This window comes from Salmo salar, chromosome 21 (genome assembly GCF_965601325.2).
Source record: "Salmo salar chromosome 21, fSalSal1, whole genome shotgun sequence".
In the NCBI taxonomy this organism is placed as follows: Eukaryota; Metazoa; Chordata; class Actinopteri; order Salmoniformes; family Salmonidae; genus Salmo; species Salmo salar.
In genome coordinates, this window is record NC_138311.1 from 43,178,635 (window position 1) to 43,203,441 (window position 24,807).

The 24,807-nt window shown below is 43.5% G+C and overlaps 1 protein-coding gene across 7 annotated transcripts in view; it reads left to right on the forward strand.

Annotated features, from left to right (window-relative positions):
• LOC100380630 (1-phosphatidylinositol 3-phosphate 5-kinase) overlaps positions 1–24,807 on the forward strand; it is a 53,765-nt gene that overhangs the window by 20,880 nt on the left and 8,078 nt on the right. For 3 of the 7 annotated variants that reach the window (XM_014165291.3, XM_082967191.1, XM_082967190.1), the window contains exons 5-29: positions 3,023–3,194; positions 3,809–4,010; positions 7,031–7,120; positions 8,462–8,600; positions 8,809–8,966; positions 9,133–9,244; positions 9,463–9,610; positions 11,851–12,018; positions 12,310–12,369; positions 12,543–12,672; positions 12,990–13,170; positions 13,422–13,496; positions 13,612–13,719; positions 13,820–13,960; positions 18,937–19,063; positions 19,340–20,019; positions 20,143–20,304; positions 20,571–20,918; positions 21,205–21,305; positions 21,458–21,529; positions 21,663–21,834; positions 23,618–23,796; positions 23,964–24,077; positions 24,295–24,403; positions 24,564–24,718. In XM_014165291.3, coding sequence (XP_014020766.1) covers positions 3,023–3,194; positions 3,809–4,010; positions 7,031–7,120; positions 8,462–8,600; positions 8,809–8,966; positions 9,133–9,244; positions 9,463–9,610; positions 11,851–12,018; positions 12,310–12,369; positions 12,543–12,672; positions 12,990–13,170; positions 13,422–13,496; positions 13,612–13,719; positions 13,820–13,960; positions 18,937–19,063; positions 19,340–20,019; positions 20,143–20,304; positions 20,571–20,918; positions 21,205–21,305; positions 21,458–21,529; positions 21,663–21,834; positions 23,618–23,796; positions 23,964–24,077; positions 24,295–24,403; positions 24,564–24,718 — 4,103 coding nt within the window. The other 4 variants (XM_082967193.1, XM_082967192.1, XM_082967194.1 and 1 more) reach the window with 4 other exon arrangements.

The following is a 24,807-nucleotide window of genomic DNA, read 5'->3' on the forward strand; positions in this document are numbered from 1 at the left end:
TCACACTGCTGTTGTTTATAGTACATCACACTGCTGTTGTTTATAGTACATCACACTGCTGTTGTTTATAGTACCTCACACTGCTGTTGTTTATAGTACCTCACACTGCTGTTGTTTATAGTACATCACACTGCTGTTGTTTATAGTACATCACACTGCTGTTGTTTATAGTACATCACACTGCTGTTGTTTATAGTACATCACACTGCTGTTGTTTATAGTACATCACACTGCTGTTGTTTATAGTACCTCACACTGCTGTTGTTTATAGTACCTCACACTGCTGTTGTTTATAGTACATCACACTGCTGTTGTTTATAGTACCTCACACTGCTGTTGTTTATAGTACCTCACACTGCTGTTGTTTATAGTACCTCACACTGCTGTTGTTTATAGTACATCACACTGCTGTTGTTTATAGTACCCATCACACTGCTGTTGTTTATAGTACCTCACACTGCTGTTGTTTATAGTACCTCACACTGCTGTTGTTTATAGTACCTCACACTGCTGTTGTTTATAGTACCTCACATCACACTGCTGCTGTTTATTGTACCTCACATCACACTGCTGTTGTTTATAGTACCTACATCACACTGCTGTTGTTTATAGTACATCACACTGCTGTTGTTTATTGTACCTCACATCACACTGCTGTTGTTTATAGTACCTCACACTGCTGTTGTTTATAGTACCTCACACTGCTGTTGTTTATAGTACCTCACACTGCTGTTGTTTATAGTACCTCACATCACACTGCTGTTGTTTATAGTACCTCACACTGCTGTTGTTTATAGTACCTCACACTGCTGTTGTTTATAGTACATCACACTGCTGTTGTTTATAGTACATCACACTGCTGTTGTTTATAGTACCTCACACTGCTGTTGTTTATAGTACCTCACACTGCTGTTGTTTATAGTACCTCACACTGCTGTTGTTTATTGTACATCACACTGCTGTTGTTTATAGTACCTCACACTGCTGTTGTTTATAGTACCTCACACTGCTGTTGTTTATAGTACATCACACTGCTGTTGTTTATAGTACCTCACACTGCTGTTGTTTATAGTACATCACACTGCTGTTGTTTATAGTACCTCACACTGCTGTTGTTTATAGTACATCACACTGCTGTTGTTTATAGTACCTCACACTGCTGTTGTTTATAGTACCTCACATCACACTGCTGTTGTTTATAGTACATCACACTGCTGTTGTTTATAGTACATCACACTGCTGTTGTTTATAGTACCTCACACTGCTGTTGTTTATAGTACATCACACTGCTGTTGTTTATAGTACCTCACACTGCTGTTGTTTATAGTACCTCACACTGCTGTTGTTTATAGTACCTCACACTGCTGTTGTTTATAGTACCTCACACTGCTGTTGTTTATAGTACATCACACTGCTGTTGTTTATAGTACCTCACACTGCTGTTGTTTATAGTACATCACACTGCTGTTGTTTATAGTACCTCACACTGCTGTTGTTTATAGTACATCACACTGCTGTTGTTTATAGTACCTCACACTGCTGTTGTTTATAGTACCTCACACTGCTGTTGTTTATAGTACATCACACTGCTGTTGTTTATAGTACGTCACACTGCTGTTGTTTATAGTACATCACACTGCTGTTGTTTATAGTACATCACACTGCTGTTGTTTATAGTACATCACACTGCTGTTGTTTATAGTACATCACACTGCTGTTGTTTATTGTACCTCACACTGCTGTTGTTTATAGTACATCACACTGCTGTTGTTTATAGTACATCACACTGCTGTTGTTTATAGTACCTCACACTGCTGTTGTTTATAGTACATCACACTGCTGTTGTTTATTGTACCTCACGTCACACTGCTGTTGTTTATAGTACCTCACACTGCTGGTGTTTATAGTACCTCACGTCACACTGCTGTTGTTTATAGTACCTCACACTGCTGTTGTTTATAGTACCTCACACTGCTGTTGTTTATAGTACCTCACGTCACACTGCTGTTGTTTATAGTACCTCACGTCACACTGCTGTTGTTTATAGTACCTCACACTGCTGTTGTTTATTGTACCTCACACTGCTGTTGTTTATTGTACATCACACTGCTGTTGTTTATAGTACCTCACACTGCTGTTGTTTATAGTACATCACACTGCTGTTGTTTATTGTACCTCACACTGCTGTTGTTTATAGTACCTCACACTGCTGTTGTTTATAGTACATCACACTGCTGTTGTTTATAGTACATCACACTGCTGTTGTTTATAGTACATCACACTGCTGTTGTTTATAGTACCTCACACTGCTGTTGTTTATAGTACCTCACACTGCTGTTGTTTATAGTACATCACACTGCTGTTGTTTATAGTACCTCACACTGCTGTTGTTTATAGTACCTCACACTGCTGTTGTTTATAGTACCTCACACTGCTGTTGTTTATAGTACCTCACACTGCTGTTGTTTATTGTACCTCACACTGCTGTTGTTTATAGTACCTCACACTGCTGTTGTTTATAGTACCTCACACTGCTGTTGTTTATAGTACCTCACACTGCTGTTGTTTATAGTACCTCACACTGCTGTTGTTTATAGTACCTCACACTGCTGTTGTTTATAGTACATCACACTGCTGTTGTTTATAGTACCTCACACTGCTGTTGTTTATAGTACCTCACACTGCTGTTGTTTATTGTACCTCACACTGCTGTTGTTTATAGTACCTCACACTGCTGTTGTTTATAGTACCTCACATCACACTGCTGTTGTTTATTGGGGGAATAGTCTGGGTAGCCATTTCACTAGCTGTTCAGGGGTCTTATGGCTTGGGGGGTAGAAGCAGTTTGAAGCCTCTTGGACCTAGACTTGGCGCACTGGTACTTCTTGCCGTGCGGTAGCAGAGAGAACAGTCTATGTCTAGGGTGGCTTGAGTCTAACAACACAGTTGTTAATAGAAGAGATGCATAAAGAAGTCCAGGCTCATGACGCATTACAAACAGACCCTCTGGGATTGGTTGCAGGACAGTGACCTGAAGCAGTACTGGATGCCAGACAGTCAGTGTAAGGAGTGCTACGACTGTAACGAGAAGTTCACCACCTTCCGCCGACGCCACCACTGCCGGCTCTGTGGACAGATCTTCTGTAGCCGCTGCTGCAACCAGGAAATCCCTGGCAAGTTCATGGGCTACACGGGTGAGTGCTTTGGGGAGGGGGGAGGCTCACAGGAGTGGGTGGTGGGGGGGGGGGGGGGGGCAGCCCTGAAAGTTGTTCCCAAGGCAGGGTCACAGTGTGTTGAAGGCCACAGGCCCTACTAGTTTCAACTCCAGTTTGAATTCAATGCATTGTTGTACCTGTAACTTAGATGTGTTACAGGAAACACTAGGTCTACCTCTGGGGATATGTATACACAGAGGCCTATGGGCACTCATAGCATGGTGTGTGTGTTTTCTGCTGTGGTTGTGTGTGTTAGCGAAGTTGGATTTTGGGTAAGTTGACTGGTTGACCAGTAGTGTTTGAGCACCCCTTGTTTGAAATAGCCCGAACATTGCTGTGATGTTTCATTGGTCTCAAATTCTCACATCTGTTTGAACTTTTGATGATGCTGTGATGTGACCTAACCATGCCATGCAGTGACCACACCACAGTAACCACAATACTGCCTCCATTCTAGCTCATAGCAGGACCCGCTCTTCCTCTCACTGACTCCTCCTCTCTCGGTCTCTTTCCCTTCCTCCATTGCACCTACTACCTATCCCTCTCTCGTCTCTTGTCTCTCTCTCCTCTCTCTCGTTCGTTACTGTGTGTAGGAGACCTGCGGGCCTGCACCTACTGCCGTAAGATCGCTCTGAGCTACTCCCAGTCTGCAGACTCTGGCTCCATAGGAGAGGACCTGTCTGCTCTGTCTGACTCCTCCGTCTGCATCCTGGAACCCAACGAGCCTCGCACCCCGGTCGGAGGTCGCAAGTCCAGCCGCAACATCTTCCTAGAGAAGGACCTGACCTGGCAGAGGTGAACTAAGAGGAGACAGAGAGCAGAGGAACCTCTGTGAGGAACCATGCATGCCCCACAGAATGAAATAGATCAATATATAATAACATGTTATTGTATCTCTACGGCATGCACACCTCCCTCGCATGGACCCCTAGTTAATCATTCTGTTCCCCTCATACATAAGATGCATGCACACCTCCCTCGCATCAACTTCCAGTCATCTATTTGTTCCCTTACCTCACCTTTTTTCTGTGTTTTCTCTCTGTGTAAAGACTCCGTGTTTCCCTCTGTGTAAAGCCTCCGTGTTTCCCTCTGTGTAAAGACTCCGTGTTTCCCTCTGTGTAAAGACCTCCCGTGTTTCCCTCTGTGTAAAGCCTCCGTGTTTCCCTCTGTGTAAAGCCTCCGTGTTTCCCTCTGTGTAAAGCCTCCGTGTTTCCCTCTGTGTAAAGCCTCCGTGTTTCCCTCTGTGTAAAGCCTCCGTGTTTCCCTCTGTGTAAAGCCTCCGTGTTTCCCTCTGTGTAAAGCCTCCGTGTTTCCCTCTGTGTATAGCCTCCTCCGTGTTTCCCTCTGTGTATAGCCTCCTCCGTGTTTCCCTCTGTGTATAGCCTCCTCCGTGTTTCCCTCTGTGTATAGCCTCCTCCGTGTTTCCCTCTGTGTATAGCCTCCTCCGTGTTTCCCTCTGTGTATAGCCTCCTCCGTGTTTCCCTCTGTGTATAGCCTCCTCCGTGTTTCCCTCTGTGTATAGCCTCCTCCGTGTTTCCCTCTGTGTATAGCCTCCTCCGTGTTTCCCTCTGTGTAAAGCCTCCTCCGTGTTTCCCTCTGTGTAAAGCCTCCTCCGTGTTTCCCTCTGTGTAAAGCCTCCTCCGTGTTTCCCTCTGTGTATAGCCTCCTCCGTGTTTCCCTCTGTGTATAGCCTCCTCCGTGTTTCCCTCTGTGTATAGCCTCCTCCGTGTTTCCCTCTGTGTATAGCCTCCTCCGTGTTTCCCTCTGTGTATAGCCTCCTCCGTGTTTCCCTCTGTGTATAGCCTCCTCCGTGTTTCCCTCTGTGTATAGCCTCCTCCGTGTTTCCCTCTGTGTATAGCCTCCTCCGTGTTTCCCTCTGTGTATAGCCTCCTCCGTGTTTCCCTCTGTGTATAGCCTCCTCCGTGTTTCCCTCTGTGTATAGCCTCCTCCGTGTTTCCCTCTGTGTAAAGCCTCCTCCGTGTTTCCCTCTGTGTAAAGCCTCCTCCGTGTTTCCCTCTGTGTAAAGCCTCCTCCGTGTTTCCCTCTGTGTAAAGCCTCCTCCGTGTTTCCCTCTGTGTATAGCCTCCTCCGTGTTTCCCTCTGTGTAAAGCCTCCTCCGTGTTTCCCTCTGTGTATAGCCTCCTCCGTGTTTCCCTCTGTGTATAGCCTCCTCCGTGTTTCCCTCTGTGTATAGCCTCCTCCGTGTTTCCCTCTGTGTATAGCCTCCTCCGTGTTTCCCTCTGTGTATAGCCTCCTCCGTGTTTCCCTCTGTGTATTCCTACTCTCATCTTTGTCTTTTCCTTCAAATGCAGAGTTGAAGAGACAGAGGAGAGAGACACACTAAGCGCTCTTCATCCCCCATGTCCTCTCCCTCCCTGCCCACTCTCCTCCGCCTGTCCTCCTTTTCTTCCCCTGTATACTGGGTGGGTTCTTTCTCTCAGCATGGTCCACTTTCATTGGATGTCTTTAATTGAAAACCATCTCTCAGGAATTTTTCAGATCCATTTTCTAACCATAAATTGTCAATGCAAAAAACAAGCAAATTATGAAAAGAAATTGGGTTGTGTTTTTCAAAGACAGATCTTGTTTGATTTTGTCAGAGAACGCATGCTATTGTGTAATTGATTATCGCTAATAACATTCCATCCCATTAAACCATGTGACTCGCTTTGAGCTAATAACATTCCATCCCATTAAACCACGTGACTCGCTTTGAGCTAATAACATTCCATCCCATTAAACCATGTGACTCGCTTTGAGCTAATAACATTCCATCCCATTAAACCATGTGACTCGCTTTGAGCTAATAACATTCCATCCCATTAAACCATGTGACTCGCTTTGAGCTAATAACATTCCATCCCATTAAACCATGTGACTCGCTTTGAGCTAATAACATTCCATCCCATTAAACCACGTGACTCGCTTTGAGCTAATAACATTCCATCCCATTAAACCATGTGACTCGCTTTGAGCTAATAACATTCCATCCCATTAAATCACGTGATTTGATCCAATCATCAGTGTGATACTCTTGCTCCTAACGACATGTCTCAGAGAAACTATTTGTCCCTTTCTCTCCTGGTGTAGAAAAACTCCCATTGGGGTGAGAAAGAAGTGCTGTTGTTTTTATGACCATTCAAACTCCTCTGACAGCTTGTAACAGTTTTGGCTTTCTTTTATTTTGAGTTGAGCCTTACCCTTCTAGATCTACCATATTAACACTTCTGCATACGTCTACCATAACTAGTTACAGTAGTGTTACATGGACGTCAAAGGATTTAGTTCAGGTATGAATTAGTTTGCATGTGTGTCAGTTAGAGTCACCAGGAGTCTCAGAGCAGAGATATGAATTAGTTTGCATGTGTGTCAGAGTCACCAGGAGTCTCAGAGCAGAGATATGAATTAGTTTGCATGTGTGTCAGTTTGATTCACCAGGAGTCTCAGAGCAGAGATATGAATTAGTTTGCATGTGTGTCAGTTTGATTCACCAGGAGTCTCAGAGCAGAGATATGAATTAGTTTGCATGTGTGTCAGTTTGATTCACCAGGAGTCTCAGAGCAGAGATATGAATTAGTTTGCATGTGTGTCAGTTTGATTCACCAGGAGTCTCAGAGCAGAGATATGAATTAGTTTGCGTGTGTCAGTTAGAGTCACCAGGAGTCTCAGAGCAGAGATATGAATTAGTTTGCATGTGTGTCAGTTAGATTCACCAGGAGTCTCAGAGCAGAGATATGAATTAGTTTGCATGTGTGTCAGTTAGAGTCACCAGGAGTCTCAGAGCAGAGATATGAATTAGTTTGCATGTGTGTCAGTTTGATTCACCAGGAGTCTCAGAGCAGAGGTATGAATTCTAGACTGACTGGGCTACAAGAGGATGGAGGCAAGTCCCCAATAAGGAAGCGGTGAGTGTCTGCTTTTGGCCCATATTTTTATAGAACCCTTTTACAGCTAGTTTTTTCCCAACTCTGTTTAGGGCTTGTATTTTGGTGCCCTGTTCTCTGATGGTGCACCCTACAGAGAGAGATGTACGTTATAGATACAATAGTATGTGAACACCCCTTTAAAATTAGTGGATTCAGCTATTTCAACCACACCCGTTGCTGACGGGTGTATTAAATCGAGCACACAGCCATGCAATCAGTGACTTTCAATGTAGCACCGTCATAGGATGCCACCTTTCCAACAAGTCAGTTCATAATATTTCTGCCCTGCTAGAACTTCCCCGGCCAACTGTAAGTGCTGTTATTGTGAAGTGGAAACGTCTAGGAGCAATAACGGCTCAGCCGCAAAGTGGTAGGCCACACAAGCTCACAGAACGGGACCGCTGAGTGCTGAAGCTCGTAGCACATAAAAATCGTCTCTGCTCAGTTGCAACACTCACTACAGAGTTCCAAACTGCCTCTGGAAGCAACGTCAGCACAAGAGCAGTTCGTCGGGAGCTTCATGAAATGGGTTTCCGTGGCCGAGCCGCTGTGCACAAGCCTAAGATCACCATGCGGGATGCCAAGCGTCGGCTGGAGTGGTGTAAAGCTCTGGAGCAGTGGAAACACAATCTCTGGTGTGATGAATCACACTTCAACATTTGGGAGTCCGACATACGAATCTGGGTTTGGCGGATGCCAGAAGAACGCTACCTGCCCCAATGCATAGTGCCAACTGTAAAGTTTGTTGGAGGAGAAAAAATGGTCGGGCTGTTTTTCCTGGTTCGGGCCCCTTAGTTCCAGTGAACGGACATCTTAACGCTACAGCATACAATGACATTCTAGACAATTCTGTGCTTCCAACTTTGTGGCAACAGTTTGCGGAAGGCCCTTTCCTGTTTCAGCATGACAATGCCCCCGTGAATAAACTGAGTTCCATACAGAAATGGTTTGATGAGATCGGTGTGGAAGAACTTGACTGCCCTGCACAGAGCCCTGACCTCAACCCCATCGAACACCTTTGGGATGAATTGGAACGCTGACTACAAGCCAGGCCTAATCACCCAACATCAGTGCCGACCTCACTAATGCTCTTGTGGCTGAATGGAAGCAAGTCCCCGCAGCAATGTTCCAACATCTAGTGCAAAGCCTTCCCAGAAGAGTGGAGGCTGTTATAGCAGCAAAGGGGGACCAACTCCATATTAATGCCTATGATTTTGGAATGAGAAGTTCAAGGTTTCTCCCCACATGCACACACATACTCAGAGAAATAGGGTGCAGAATGCCCTGCAGGTCCTGTAATGCCATCCCTGTCATATCCAGGTCAGCCAGTGTGACCAACCTGTCCCTGGACCGGTCTGGCTCCTCCATGGTGCCCTCCTATGACAGCTCAGTGAGCCCCCAGACCAGTAGGACCATGCCCAATCCTGACCACAGTGAAGAGGAGAGGAAGATACTGCTGGTAGGGATGCTATCTCTTTCTTTACTTTTCTTTCCCCTTCTATCTCTCTCTTTATCCCTTTCTCTCACTCTTTCCAGCTTGTCCTTACGCTCTCTCTCACTCTCCCTCCATTCTCTTTCTAGCCCTGTCTGTATATTTTTCCACTCCATTCTTGACAACGCATACAATAAAAACTGATTTTTCACTGACTGACTTTCATGACATGTAGGACTCATCCCAGCTCAAAGACCTGTGGAAGAAGATTTGTAACAACAGTACTGGCATGGAGTTCCAGGACCACCGCTACTGGCTCCGTACATACCCCAACTGCATTGTGGGGAAGGAGCTGGTCAACTGGCTGCTGAGGAGTGGAACCATCTCCACCAGGTATAGACATACTGTATCATGGCTACCTGACTGATGTCTGAATAACGATATTGTATAAAGAAGAGATTACATGAGTTAGAAAATGTTCTCTCTTGCCTACATCTTTCTCACTCCTCCACTCTCTCTCGCTCTTCCGTCCGTCCGCCACTCACTCACTCTCTTTCAGGGCCCAGGCGATAGCCATTGGTCAGGCTGTGGTAGACGGTCGTTGGTTGGACTGTGTCACTCACCACGACCAGCTGTTCAGGGATGAGTACGCTCTCTATCGCCCCCTCCAGGTGAGATACTGTTTTGTGGGAATAAGGGGACGAGCCTGCCTACTTCTCCCTATAGCCACTTGGTTTATTACATGTAGCCACTCATCCAACAACTTTGTGCAGTAGTGATGCCACTGCAGCCGAAGGGCGCTAAAAGCTCACCACACTTCAATTAAGAGGGTGGTGGTGAGGATGATGATGATGGTGTTGGTGATGATATTCTCTTGTCTTCTCTTCAGAGCACGGAGTTCTCTGAGACCCCGTCTCCTGACAGTGACAGTGTCAACTCTCTGGAGGGACACTCAGAACCCTCCTGGTTCAAAGACATCAAGTTTGACGACAGTGACACAGACCAGGTGGCTGACGAGAATGACTATGTCACGCCCAGTATGTATCCCAGCATGCCTTGTGACTTTAGCCCTCAGGCTAAACATTACAACAACCAGCATCATGTCTATGCCTGCTTTCTTCTTAAAGGTCCAATGCAGCCATTTTTCTCAATATCAAATCATTTCTGGGTAACAATGAAGTACCTTACTCTGATTTAAATTAAAATGGTCAAAAAGCAAGAATTTAGCTTGGACTGTCTTGGAGTGGGGAGGGGAAAACTGAACTAGCTGTTATTGGCAGAGAGGTTTGGAACTCTTTCTTATTGGTCTATTTACCACTTTATCGCCTAGTGATGTCAGCAGGCAGGCCAAAAGTTAATCCCACCAAAACAGGCAAATTTCAGGCAGTCTTTTCAAACAGCTGTTACACTAAAAGGGCATTATCATACTTTTCACAATATTAATCCAACCTCAGTAGTGTGGTAGTATAGTTGAAGTCGGAAGTTTACATACACCTTAGCCAAATACATTTAAACTCCGTTTTTTACAATTCCTGACATTTAATCCAAGTAAAAATTCCCTGTCTTAGGTCAGTTAGGATCACCACTTTATTTTAATAATGTGAAATGTCAGAATAATAGTAGAGAGAATGATTTATTTCAGCTTTTATTTCTTTCATCACATTCCCAGTGGGTCAGAAGTTTACATACACTCAATTAGTATTTGGTAGCATTGCCTTTAAATTGTTTATCTTGGGTCAAACGTTTTGAGTAGCCTTCCACAAGCTTCCCACAATATGTTGGGTGAATTTTGGCTCATTCCTCCTGACAGAGCTGGTATAACTGAGTCAGGTTTGTAGGCCTCCTTGCTCGCACACGCTTTTTCAGTTCTGCCCACATATTTTCTATAGAATTGAGGTCAGGGCTTTGTGATGGCCACTCCAATACCTTGACTTTGTTGTCCTTAAGCCATTTTGCCACAACTTTGGAAGTATGCTTGGGGTCATTGTCCATTTGGAAGACCCATTTGCGACCAAACTTTAACTTCATGACTGTCTTGAGATGTTGCTTCAATATATCCACATCATTTTCCCATCTATTTTGTGAAGTGCACCAGTCCCTCCTGCAGCAAAGCACCCCCACAACATGATGCTGCCACCCCCGTGCTTTACAGTTGGGATGTTGTTCTTCAGCTTGCAAGCCTCCCCCTTTTCCCTCCAAACATAACGATGGTCATTATGGCCAAACAGTTCTATTTTTGTTTCATCAGACCAGAGGACATTTCTCCAAAAAGTACGATATTTCTCCCCATGTGCAGTTGCAAACCGTAGTCTGTCTTTTTTATGGCGGTTTTGGAGCAGTGGCTTCTTCCTTGCTGAGCGGCCTTTCAGGTTATGTCGATATAGGACTGGTTTTACTGTGGATATAGATACTTTTGTACCTGTTTCCTCCAGCATCTTCACAAGGTCCTTTGCAGTTCTGGGATTGATTTGCACTTTTCGCACCAAAGTACGTTCATCTCTAGGAGACAGAACACGTCTCCTTCCTGAGCGGTATGACGGCTGCGTGGCCCTATGGTGTTTATACTTGCATACTATTGTTTGTACATATGAACGTGGTACCTTCAGGTGTTTTGAAATTGCTCTTAAGGATGAACCAGACTTGTGGAGGTCTCCAATTTTTTTTTCTAAAGTCTTGGCTGATTTCTTTTGATTTTCCCATGATGTCAAGCAAAGAGGCACTAAGTTTGAAGGTAGGCCTTGAAATACATCCACAGGTACACCTCCAATTGACTCAAATTATGTCAATTAGCCTATCAGAAGCATCTAAAGCGATGACTTCATTTTCTGGAATTTTCCAAGCTGTTTAAAGGCACAGTCAACTTAGTGTATGTAAACTTCTGACCCACTGGAATTGTGACACAGTGAATTATAAGTGAAATAATCTGTCTGTAAACGATTGTTGGAAAAATGACTTCTGTCATGCACACAGTAGATGTCCTAACCGACTTGCCAAAACTATAGTTTGTTAACAAGAAATGTGTGGAGTGGTTGAAAAACGAGTTTTAATGACTCCAACCTAAGTGTATGTAAACTTCCCACTCCACTGTATATAAAAGACAGGTAAATCACATTTTTGACTGCACAAGGCCATTAATATTGAGAGTAAACAATGGGTAGTTGAGTCTTTCTGTAATGTCTTTGAGATAACTCTTAGTATTTCTCTTACTACTTACTTCTTACTACAATCAATCAATCAATCAATCAATCAATCAATGCACCCCCCTCCCCCTCGTCAGACTCATCCAGCCCCAGTAAGAGGACGTCAGTCAGCAGTTTCCAGTCAGCGGTGGACAGTGACTCTGCTGCCTCCATCAATCTCAATATGGAGCAGGACAACGTCAACTTCCACATCAAGAAACCGTCCAAGTACCCCCATGTACCCCCGCACCCCAAGGAGCAGAAAGGTACGGCGCAACAAACAAACAAACACACAAACTGTCCCACCCCCATCGCTTCCACCTAAACAGGGACAGTCCTATCCCACTTCACTGGAATGATTGGTTGCTATTGTCTTGCTGAAAACAAACACCTTTTACCTAGACTTTTATTTTGATCGATTCACCTTAATCTGCTATAGCAAACAAAGAGGAACTTAACCTATTTGTTTGCTCAGCCAGTTCCCATAACAGGTATCCGTTTATGGAAGGTGGAGTTGTGTGTTAATGCGTTTTTCCTCTTTCCCTCTCCTATATCAGAGTACCTGGTCTCAGAGGATGGAGGACAGAATATCTCCATCAGTGACGCTTTCATCAAAGGTAGGAACTCCCCACTTCCTAGTTTAGTCTGGCTTCGTTATGGATATTTTTTTGCAATTGGTACACTTTTCAACTCTTGAGCAGCTGTGTATTCTTTCTATTGAACAAGCAGTTGGTACTGAACCTAATGTACTGTAGCTGTAAACCAAGCTATCTCTCTCTGTGTGCTGCAGAGTCCCTGTTTAACCGTCGTGTGGAGGAGAAAGCTAACGAGATGCTGTTCACTCCTTTGGGCTGGCACCACAGCTCCCTGGACCAGCTCAGAGAGGAGAATGGAGAGAAGGAGGCCATGGAGAGGCTACTGTGAGTACAGTCGGATAACTTTAGAGGTTTGAAAATTGCTCAAATGTTTGTCAATCGTTTTTTTTGTTCATTAAATATGTATGTGAGTACAGGAAATGCTAGGCACTAGTGAAAAGTGTGAGGTTTGGAATGTAAAGACTAGTCTCTAGCCTACTAAATTGAAGTAGAACTGGAACTGAACATATAAGTAATTCTTTAGATGAAGCAGAGATCTCTCAGTATGAGTTAATGTATGGTGTTATGTAAACATTTTTAGCTGGTGACTTAGCTGTTTTCTTTGCCCAGTATAACATGCAAACTTCTCTCCCCCTCCACAGCTCTGCCAACCACAGCCACATGATGGCGCTGCTGCAGCAGTTGCTGTACAGCGAGTCCCTGTGCCTCTCCTGGCGTGACATCATCGTTCCTGTGGTGAGGCAGGTAGTGCAGACTGTGCGGCCGGACGTTCGCAGCTGTGATGATGACATGGACATCAGACAACTGGTTCACGTCAAGAAGGTACCTATTCTGACTTGAGATCTGGTTGATTAACTCAACTTTCCTTGCAAGTCTCCATATTGATGTCAATTAACGATTTATGCAAAAGTCTGCGTTGCCTGCACTTCTTTCAACTCTGAATCAGGTCTTTGTCATTTGGCTTTACTTAGACTGCACATACTGCAGGAGTAGACTGATGAGTAATTTTAGGTGACCAGAAGGGCTGTCTTTTAACCTTCATTCTTTCTGCTTTTCTTTTAATTTATTTTTAGATTCCTGGAGGGAAGAAGTTTGACTCTGCGGTAGTGAATGGCTTTGTCTGTACCAAGAACATTGCCCACAAAAAAGTAAGTTCCCTTCTCTTATGTAACAATTACCATCTCTCCCTGTAAACACAGTCAGAAGGACGCAGTTTATTGCTTGTCTGTGAACTCAATAAAGTACAATTTGATCATATTTTAGATGAACTCGTACATCAAGAACCCCAAGATCCTGCTTCTGAAGTGTTCTATAGAGTATCTCTACAGAGAGGAGACCAAGTTCACCTGCATTGACCCCATCGTGCTTCAGGTCAGCCAGTTAGTAATTCCACATTTGCTAGCACCCATCCACAATTTCTAGAAATGAGGAAAAAGAAAATGTAATCTTTGTCAGTGTCTTTGTTACCCAGGAGCATGAGTTTCTGAAGAACTATGTTCAGCGTATAGTGGACGTGCGTCCCAACCTGGTGCTGGTGGAGAAGACCGTGTCTCGTATTGCTCAGGACATGCTGCTGGAGCACGGCATCACACTGGTTATCAACGTCAAACCGGTCAGTAGCTCTCTGTACTGCTAGTAAAATGATTAACTGGTGTTATCAATGTCAAACCAGTTGGTACTGCCCTGCCAACTCTCTAGCTCTCTGTACTAGCTAGACTAGCCTGGGTTGTGTTTCCAAACCCACCTTTTAGCAAGCTTAAGAACATCTTACTTGTGTAGCTTTTGTTTATTTGAAAGAATTTTGCAAATAGATTTGTGTTCTATCAATGTAGTTGTCGAGATCATTTACAATCATATATATTTTACACACACAGTACCAGTCAAAAGTTTGGACACATCTACTCATTCAAGGGTTTTTCTTTATTTTTACTATTTTCTACAGTGTAGAATAATAGTGAAGACATCAACACTATGAAATAACACAATATGGAATCATGTAGTAACCAAAAGAGTGTTAAACAATTGAAAAAATATTTCAGATTATTCAAAGTAGCCACCCTTTGCCTTGATGACTGACAGCTTTTCACACTCTTGGCATTCTCTCAACTAACTTCATGAGGTAGTCACCTGGAATGCATTTCAATTAACAGGTATGCCTTGTTAATTAATGGAATTTCTGTCCTTCTTAACGCGTTTGAGCCAATCAGTTGTGTTGTGACAAGGTACATTAGGGGTGGTATATACAGAAATTAGCCCTATTTGTTAAAAGACCAAGTCCATATTATGGCAAGAACAGCTCAAATAAGCGAAACGACAGTCCATCATTACTTTAAGACATGAATGTCAGTCAATATGGAACATTTCAAAACTTTGAAAGTTTCTTCAAGTGCAGTTGCAAAAACCAAGTGATATGATGAAACCTGCTCTCATGAGGACCGTCACAGGAAAGGTAGACCCAGAGTTACCATTGCAGCAGAGTATCCGTTTATTAGAGTTACCAGCCTCAGAAATTGCAGACCAAATAAATGCTTCACAGAGTTCAAATAAATGCTTCACAGAGTTCAAGTAACAGACACATCTCAACATCAACTGTTCAGAGGAGACTGCGGGAAGCAGGATTTCATGGTTGAATTGCTGCAAATAAACCACTACTGAAGGACACCAATAAGAAGAAACTTGCTTGGGCCAAGAAACACGAGCAATGGACATTAGACCAGGGGAAATCTGTCCTTTGGTCTGACTAGTCTAAATTTGAGATCACGGTGTCTTTGTGAGATGAAGAGTAGGTGAACTGGTGATCTCCGCATTTGTGGTTCCCACCGTGAAGCATGGAGGAGGAGATGTGGGGGTGCTTTGCTGGTGACACTGTGATTTATTTAGAATTAAAGGCACTCTTAGCCAGCATGGCTACCACAGCATTCTACAGCGATACGCCATCCCATCTGTTAGTCCCACTAAGCGCCTATCATTGGTTTTTCAAAAGGACAATGACCCAACACACCTCCAGGCTGTGTAAGGGCTTTTGACCTAGAAGGAGAGTGATGTAGTGCTGCATCAGATGACCTGGCCTCCACAATCACCCAACCTCAACCCAATTGAGATGGTTTAGGATGAGTTGGACCGTAAAGGAAAAGCAGCCAACAAGTGCTCAGCATGTGTGGGAACTCCTTCAAGACTCTTGGAAAACCATTCCAGGTGAAGCTGGTAGAGAGAATGCCAAGAGTGTGCAAAGCTGTCATCAAGGCAAAGGGTGGCTACTTTGAAGAATCTAAGATATATTTTGATTTGTTTAACACTTCTTTTGGTTACTACATGATTCCATATGTGTTATTTTCATAGTTTTGATGTCTTCACTTTTATTCTACAATGTACAAAAAAACTTTAATGAGTAGGTGTACCAACATTTTTGACTGGTTGTGTGTGTAATTAATAAATATATACACAAACTACCGTTCAAAAGTTTGGGATCACTTAAAAATGTCTTTGTTTAAAGAAAATTAAAAAAATAAACTTTTTTAAATAAAGGATTTGGTCCATTAAAATATCGTCAAATTGATTACAAATACAGTGTAGACATTGTTAATGTTGTAAATGACTATTGCAGCTGGAAACGGCTTATTTTTTTATGGAATATCTACATAGGCGTATAGAGGCCCATTATCAGCAACCATCACTCCTGTGTTCCAATGGCACGTTGTGTTAGCCAGTCCAAGTTTATCATTTTAAAAGGCTAATTGATCATTAGAAAACCCTTTTTGAAATTGTTAGCACAGTTGAAAACTGTTGTTCTGATTTTAAAGAAGCAATAAAAACTGGCCTTTAGACTAGTTGAGTATCTGGAGCATCAGCATTTCTGTGTTTGATTACAGGCTCAAAATGGCCAGAAACAAAGTCCTTTCTTCTGAAACTTGTCAGTCTGTTCTTGTTCTGAGAAATGAAGGCTATTCCATGCGAGAAATTGGCAAGAAACTGATGATCACGGACAACGCTGTGTACTACTCTCTTCACAGAACAGCGCAAACTGTCTCTAACCAGAATAGAAAGAGGATTGGGAGGCCCCGGTGCACAATTGATCAAGAGGACATGTACATTAGAGTGTCTAGTTTGAGAAACAGATGCCTCACAAGTCCTCACCTGGCAGCTTCATTAAATAGTACCTGCAAAACACCAGTCTCAACGTCAACAGTGAAGAGGCGACTCCGGGATGCTGGCCTTCTAGGCAGAGTTCCTCTGTTATTGTTAGTGTCTGTTATTTTGCCCTTCTTAATCTTTTATTTTTATTGGCCAGTCTGAGATATGGCTTTTTCTTTGCAACTCTGCCTAGAAAGCCAGAATCCCGGAGTCGCCTCTTCACTGTTGACGTTGAGAAAAAACTGGTTTTGCTTTGTCATTTTAAAACGATTTAATCAATTTTAGAATAAGGTTGTAACGTAACAAAATCTAGTCAAGGGGCCTGACTACTTTCCGAATACACTATACAAGACCTCCCACTGTCACCTACCGTCAACCAATTATGTCTGTGCGGAGATATATGGAGCCCTCCACATTGTTACAAAATTTGAGGCACACGGCGATGTTGCGTATTGCAATGTGGAAAAAGTCAAGCGGTCTGAATACTTTCCGAAGGCACTATAATATGGACAGTACCAAAACAAATGATCTAATAATTCTGTCTTTTCGTGGCAAAATCTGTAGAGCTGGGATTGTTGTATCCCCCCATATATTTAACATTCTATTGGTTTCAAGAATTTAGTATAATTTACATTGAAAAACTCAGTGTTGACTCAAGCGAGCTGCCCGTTGACGCTAGCCTACCAGACGAGCTAAATGCCAGGACAACAACCTCTCCCTCAAAGTGAGCAAGACAAAGGAGCTTATCGTGGACTACAGGAAAAGGCGGGCCGAACTGGCCCCCACTAATATTTATTTAGTAAATATTTTCTTAACTCTTTCTTGAACTGGGCTTGTAAGTAAGCATTTCACAGTATGGTCTACCTACACCTGTTGTATTTGGAGCATGTGACAAATACAATTTGATATGCCAATTATTTGATGGTCCATCTGCATTCTGCCCCCTATGAACACTTAAAAAATTTACTTTTGGTGCCAGCGAGAATAACAAAGTAGTCAAGACGACTAGCTTCATTGAGCCTCTGCAATGTATATCTCACTAGGTCTGGATATTTAAGCCTCCTATATCCACTAGTTCCAATATATCCATGACTTTCTGGATTTCCTTAAGTGCATGAGGGGAATAGTTTAATGTGATTTCCTTTCCGGTCCATTGAGGTATTAAAAACCGTATTATAAACTCCCACCATAATAATACTCTTGTATTGCTTGTAGGCTTGATTTATTATTTTATTTATATTAATGAGCCAAATCAATTTATGGTCCAATAACATATTTAAAAGAATCCATCTACTATGCAGATCTGTTTTGGACAATTTGCACATTCGGATCAAAATTATTGTTAGTTAATATCATCACCTCTTTTCTTATCTGCTAAGCCATTACAATTATAACTGGCTATAATTATTTCAACATTTACCATAATGAGATACAAGTTTCAGTTCTATTTATCATAATGTTTGTAACCTTACCATTTTAAAAAGTACCATAATGATTGAGTGTCCATATAGCTGTACCATGGTATTTGCACTGCTACTGAGTAAACCTCCAATTGTTCTCCAAATAAAAATGTCCATTCTGGATGAAGAATAAAGTTTTATTCTATTCCAACCGCTAAAACCTCCCCCCATCCCAGGTTTGACTGTCGTCCCAGTGACTGGAAGACCACCCCCGTCCAGCTGCATCCTAGGGTCTTTGAGAGATGGGGACCCATCCTTTAATAAAAAGAGCAGACAGTACCACACACAAAACAGCAGCAGATGAACTGCCAAAAGCATTTCCAACACCCTCACTCTGATTTGTATTGTATACTGTTACTTAAAGAATATACTAATACATATGCAAGATTTTAATCTGAATCTTTTTCCACAATTAACAAATAGTGTAATAATGTAGGCACTTTATATGAAAGATTAACTATAACCAGGACTGACATTACAAAAATCAAATTTTTTTGTCAAACAATTGTGACTCATCCTATACTGTCCCTAAAATCATTACCCCTTAGCAACAGATGTGGGATACATACTCACACTTTCCCCACAGACAACCACAAGCTAGAATGTTGAACAGTTACTCCATCTCCGAGCCAAACTCCAAGACTTGATGTGTCAATGCATATCGAGTTGTAGCTGTTTGAGAAGGAACGCAACATTTAGCAAGAATGGGGAGATTTGTTCATGGAGCTCAGATACACCCCTCTCCCCTAAAACACACACGCTGGTCCACCGTTGTGACCATTTCCCCAAGCATCTCTGAGCAGTCAGACCTTTTATTTTGTGCCACTAGGGCCACAATAATCCCCCCCCCCCCCCATGGGTTACTGCAGCTAGTGTTTCACTACTCTTTATGATGGTGTCTGTTGCCATGTTAGCCTGTTCTTCTGCTTAACCCGTTCAACTGTCTATTAGCCGTGCCTGCCCTCAGTCTCTCTTTCCCACCTCTGGTTCTCTGCAGCAAGTCTTAGACAGGGTGAGTCATATGACCCAGGGGGACCTGGTCATGTCTATGGACCAGCTGCTCACCAAGCCTCGACTGGGAACCTGCCAAAAGTTCTACCTACACTCCTTCCAGCTGGCCAACAGTGAGTGGAAACTACTCTGCCCTCAACATGCTGCTTTTATTGTACATCTTACATATCTACATTTTTAAATCTCTTTATCTTAGATATTGGAAGCCATTCATAACACCTATTTCACTTAAATAATCCAACACATGAAACCAACATACTGCAACCAGGTGCTTTCATTCACAACATCCTCCAGCCTAGACTAGATTTATCTACATGCTCATTCTGACTCTCCTGAGTGCCACAGCACAACTATGTAATGTGTTCTCCTCTTTCCCTTCTCTGTGACAGATGAGTTGAAGACTCTGATGTTCTTCGAGGGCTGCCCTCCTCAGCTAGGCTGTACCATAAAGCTTCGCGGGGCGTCTGAGTACGAGCTGGCCAGGGTTAAGGAGATCATCGTCCTCATGGTGAGTGTGGCCTACCACTCCCAGCTAGAGATATCCTTTCTCATGGATGAGTTCGCCATGCCTCCCAGCCTGGCCAAGACCAGCTTCCCCTGCCTCCTGGAGAGCACTACCGTCGAGGAGGAGAGCCAGGAAAATGAGACCGACCAGAGCACCATCTTCCAGGGAGGACAGACTGTGCTGGTGGATGAGGAGGAGAAGCCTTCCCTGGGGAAGTCTGTATCGGAGTCTTCCTCATCTAAAAATGTTGAGGTTGTCAAAGTTGCCAAGAACCAACTCCTGTCCTCATCCTCCCTGGTGGGCGAGGGTATGGAGTCAACAGAGGTCATGACCTCCACACCGTTGTCCAATCCCCTGGCGCCGCCACCACCCTACCTCATTGATGACCTGGAGGAGTTGACAGATGAGATTGGGCTGGAGCAGGGGGAGGAGACTGTGGGGGCGAGCGGGTCAGGGGTTCCGGGGAGGGGTGAGTCGTGGGAGGAGAGCTCTGGTTCGGAGACGGCCCCCAGGCTGTTCAGAGACCCCCTGCAGGATGACACTGGGCTGTTTGTCACAGAGCAGGTGAGGATTAAGGCTACATGCAGAAACACATTGGTTTTAATAAGAAAAAAGCATTTTTAAATCGACTTCCATTGTCCTCCAAGAGTGTCCAACAATATCCTTGTCTGTTCTGTCACCGAGCAGGTGGCCTCGACGGACGACCATCTCAAGACGCTGACGGCAGGCTTCAAACAGGAGCTGAAGGACATCATCCTGTGTGTCTCCCCCTTCATCACTTTCAGAGAGCCCTTCCTCCTCTCCCCCGCTGGCCTACGCTGCCCCAGCAGAGACTACTTTCCTCAACAGGTCTGTTTGTTAACATTCACTGTATTTATTGAAGGTTTTTCAACCTTTTTAACATTTTTTGTTGTTCAGTAATGTACAATAGAATATCAGATAATCTGTTTATGTAACCATCAATTCCTCTGTACGTCGTTGGTCATAGTGAAGATGTCTACAAAACATGGTTGTCATGCATACGCAATATGCCGTCTCATAACACTTAAGTGCTGGGCGAATGATCAATAAGATATTTTCATATTTGAGATGTAACATACTAGTTCCTCGTACAGGTGTACCTCTCCCCACTGCTAAACAAGGACTTCAAAGAACTAGACGGTCGACGTAAGCGACAACTCCTCAAAGACTCCACCCAATCAGGTGGAGGCCCTCGCCCCATCCAGGTGTTACCCTCCCACCGCCTTACCAGTGCCCGCATTGCAGAGCATCTGGGCAGCAGCCAGGACTTGGCCAAGATGCTGGCAGACTACCGTGCCCAAGGAGGCCGCCTCCGACAGGAGGAGGCAGACCCCTTCGCCCAGCCACCGGTCCGGGAGGCTCTGCCGCCCAAGCACCCCGTCAAGGCTGATTGTGAGGAGGAGAAGCCAGCGGGACAGAACGACATGACCTGGGCCTCCAAGGTGAGACATGGCCAGGTAGTTAGGACACATCACAATATAGGAGGTAGATGGCGCAGATCTCCAACAGTCTCACTGATGTATCTGTGGAGTTAAAATAACTATCTAACTTAAAATCTCCCTTAACCAATATTAGTTTACTGATCAGTGGGCTACTGATGAGAGCTCACCACTTCCCTCACTCTCCAGAGATATTAAGTCAGGGCTGAAGAGAAGTGCTTTATTGGATTGTAAAGCATTATGTGCTGTTTTTATGCTGTCATTGACCACCATTACTTATGCGTTTCAGCTGGACTGCCTGAACCCAGTGAACCATCAGAGACTCTGTGTTCTGTTCAGCAGCTCCTCAGCCCAGTCCAACAACGCCCCCAACCCCTGCGTCAGTCCTTGGTAAACCCCACTCAACCCTGGTGGTCTTCAATTCAATACTACTTTATTTATCCCCTTAGGTGCAACAGAAGTGTTGCGTACCAGCTGTGAAAGACCAGCTGACTGAACTCTGAAAGGTCAGCTATTCACAAATACTTATTTGTTGTCAACAGGATGGTCACGATGGACTTCTACGGAAAGAATGACCTCACACTAGGAATATTCCTGGAGAGATACTGTTTCAGGTGAGGGGGGAAATCTGAACCAGACAAATTGTTGTATTGAATTTACAATAAAACCTTTTACCATCCATTTGGTTGTCACTGATATGTAATAAAATATAACTCAATGAAGCACCTCTTCGTGTGTGTTTTACAGACCGTCCTATCAGTGCCCCAGTATGTTCTGTGAGACTCCCATGGTGCACCATGTGCGACGATTTGTCCATGGCAGTGGCTGTGTTCAGATCGTTCTGAAGGAGCTGGACTCTCCTGTGCCTGGATACCAACACACCATCCTCAACTACTCCTGGTGCCGTATATGCAAACAGGTACAGTAACTTTTTAATCTGCGTGTTTCCTTATCTATTCCATGACTACCCCCAGGACTGCACGTTTGCCCTATAGCTAGCACCCCTAGTTCAACAAATCAAATGCTTATCAGCCAGTTCTTGGCTAGAGCATGAAGCTGCTGTCCAGGTCTGCTTAGCTTCAATCTCTCACACAGCTTTGATCCTTGTATTCTACTCTACTATACTCTCTTCTACTCTACTTTACTCTAATATGCTCTACTCTATTCTACTCTACTATATTTTACTCTACTACTATACTATAATTTACTCTCTCCTACTCGCCTACTCTACACTCTTCTGCTCTACTATAATGTACTTTTCTCTTCTATACTTTATTTTACTCGAGAGTAGAGTAGAATACAAGGATCAAAGCTGTGAGATTGAAGCTAAGCAGACTCTATACTCTACTCTCTTCTCTACTATACTCTCTTCTACTCTAATCTTACTCTCCTACTCTAATCCTCCTCTCTTCTACTCTTTACTCTAGTCCCCTACTGTACCCTCCTACTTTACTCTACTATCATTTACTTCTACTCTATTTTATTTTACTCTCTTCTACTCTATTCTCTACAATACTCTCTTTTACTCTACTCTCCTACTGTACTATACTCCCTTACTAAAATGTACTCTTCTACTCTACTCTTCTACTCTATACTTTACTCTACTCTCCTATTCCACTGTACTATACTCCCCTACTATAATTTACTCTTCTACTCTATACTTTACTCTCCTATTCTACTCTCCTATTCTACTCTGCTACTTTACTCTATACTTTACTGTACTCTACTCTCCTACTCTTTACTCTTCAAAACTATAATTTACTCTTCTACTCTTTACTTTACTCTACTCTCTCCTACTGTACCACATTACTTTACTCTCTTCTACTCTACTATACTACAATTTACTCTACTCTATACTTTATTTTACTCTACTCTCTTCTATGCTACTCTATATTATACTTTACTCTCTTCTACTCTACTCTCCTACTGTACTATACTCCCCTACTATAATTTTCTCTTCTACTCTACTATAATTTACTCCTACTGTACTATCCTACTTTACTCTCTTCTACTCTACTCTCCTATAATTTACTTCTCTATACTTTATTTTACTCTCTCCTACTATACTTTATATTATTTATTTACTGTACACTCTTCTACTATACTTTTCTTTACTCTCTTCGTACTCCACTAATCTTTTCTACTATATCCCTACTCTACCTTACTCTCTTCTAGTCTCCTACTCTATACTTTCTACTTTACTATAATTGACTTTATTCTCTTCTACTTTATGCTTTATTTTACTCTACTTTACTCTCCTACTATACTATAATTTACTCTTCTACTCTATACTTAACTGTACTCCTATTCTTCTACTGTACTCTTCTACTCTACTATACTATCCTACTATAATTTACTCTCTTCTACTATACCTTCCTACTCACTCCTACTCTGCTTTACTCGTCTACTATACTTTTCTTTACTCTGCTATACTCTCTTCATACTCCACTATACTCTCTTGTACTTTACTCTACTCAACTATACTCTTCTACTATACTCTCTTCATACTCCACTAGCCTATACTCTACCCCTACTCTCCTACTATACTTTACTCTTCTACTCTACTATTTTCTTTGCTACTCTATTCTACTCCTACTCCATTCTACTCTTCTATTCTATTCCTACTCTGTCACTCTTTTCTACTCTACATTACTCTCTTCTACTATATTCTCCTACTCTACTCACTTCTACTCTCTCTGTAGGTGACTCCTGTGGTGCCCCTGTCTAATGACTCATGGTCCATGTCCTTTGCTAAGTACCTGGAGCTGAGGTTCTATGGTCACCAGTATACCAGGAGGGCTAATGCTGAGCCCTGTGGCCACTCCATCCACCATGACTACCATCAGTACTTCTCCTACAACCAGATGGTGGCCTCATTCAGGTGGGAAACACAGGCCAGGGCTTTGATTTCTATCCAGCCATACATCATTTATCATTCCTACCACATCTTCAAATGACCTCTAAATACCAGAACATGAAGATCACTATAGTTGTTAGTGTAGTAAAATGTATATGTCCATCATGCCATTGTAATTGTCTAACCACCAGCTACATCTCAGTGAGACTGCTAGAGGTCTGCCTCCCTCCTCCTAAGATCTTCATCAGGAACCAGGGGCCCTCCAAGGGCCGGATGCAGCAGGACCTCAAGGACTTCTCACAGAAGTAACTGGTCTACCTGTTGTCTGTCTACCATGACCTTAACTTGCCTGATCCCAGATCTGTTTGTTCTGCATAGCCGACTCCTATGGTTATTGTCCTCTGACAATAACCATAGTAGTTGGCAAGATCGCACAAACAGATCTGGGACCAGGCTAAGAGTCTGAATAATCTATTTCTAACCAGGCCTTTTCCATTCTGTCCCTCTCTTCCCTCTTGTCAGGGTGACTCAGGTGTACCTGGCCATAGATGACCGCCTCACCTCTCTGAAGACGGACACCTTCAGCAAGACACGCGAGCAGAAGATGGAGGACCTGTTTGCACAGAAAGATGTAGGTTCTTCCTCCAAAGGGTAGGACCACTGTGTATAGTATGTACAGCGCAGTGGAGGCTGGTGTCGCTTTACGTCGGAGGACGGGCTCATTGGAATGGCTGGAATGGAACGGTATCAAACACATGTTTTCCATCCGTTTTGTTTGTGTGCGTGTTCAGATGGAGGAGGCAGATCTGCATAGCTGGATAGAGAAGCTGCAGGCTCGTCTCCAGGCCTGTGGTAGTGACTCCCCCCAGCAGCTCCAGACTGTACTGGAATCGGTGGTAGTGAAGAAACAGAGCCTGTGTGAAACACTGCAGTCCTGGAACAGCAGGTGAGAACCATAGAAATCAGAATGAATAGAGAGGGCTTGGACACTCTAACCCTGCCTATGGACTGGTACACTCGCAATGTCTGCCTGGT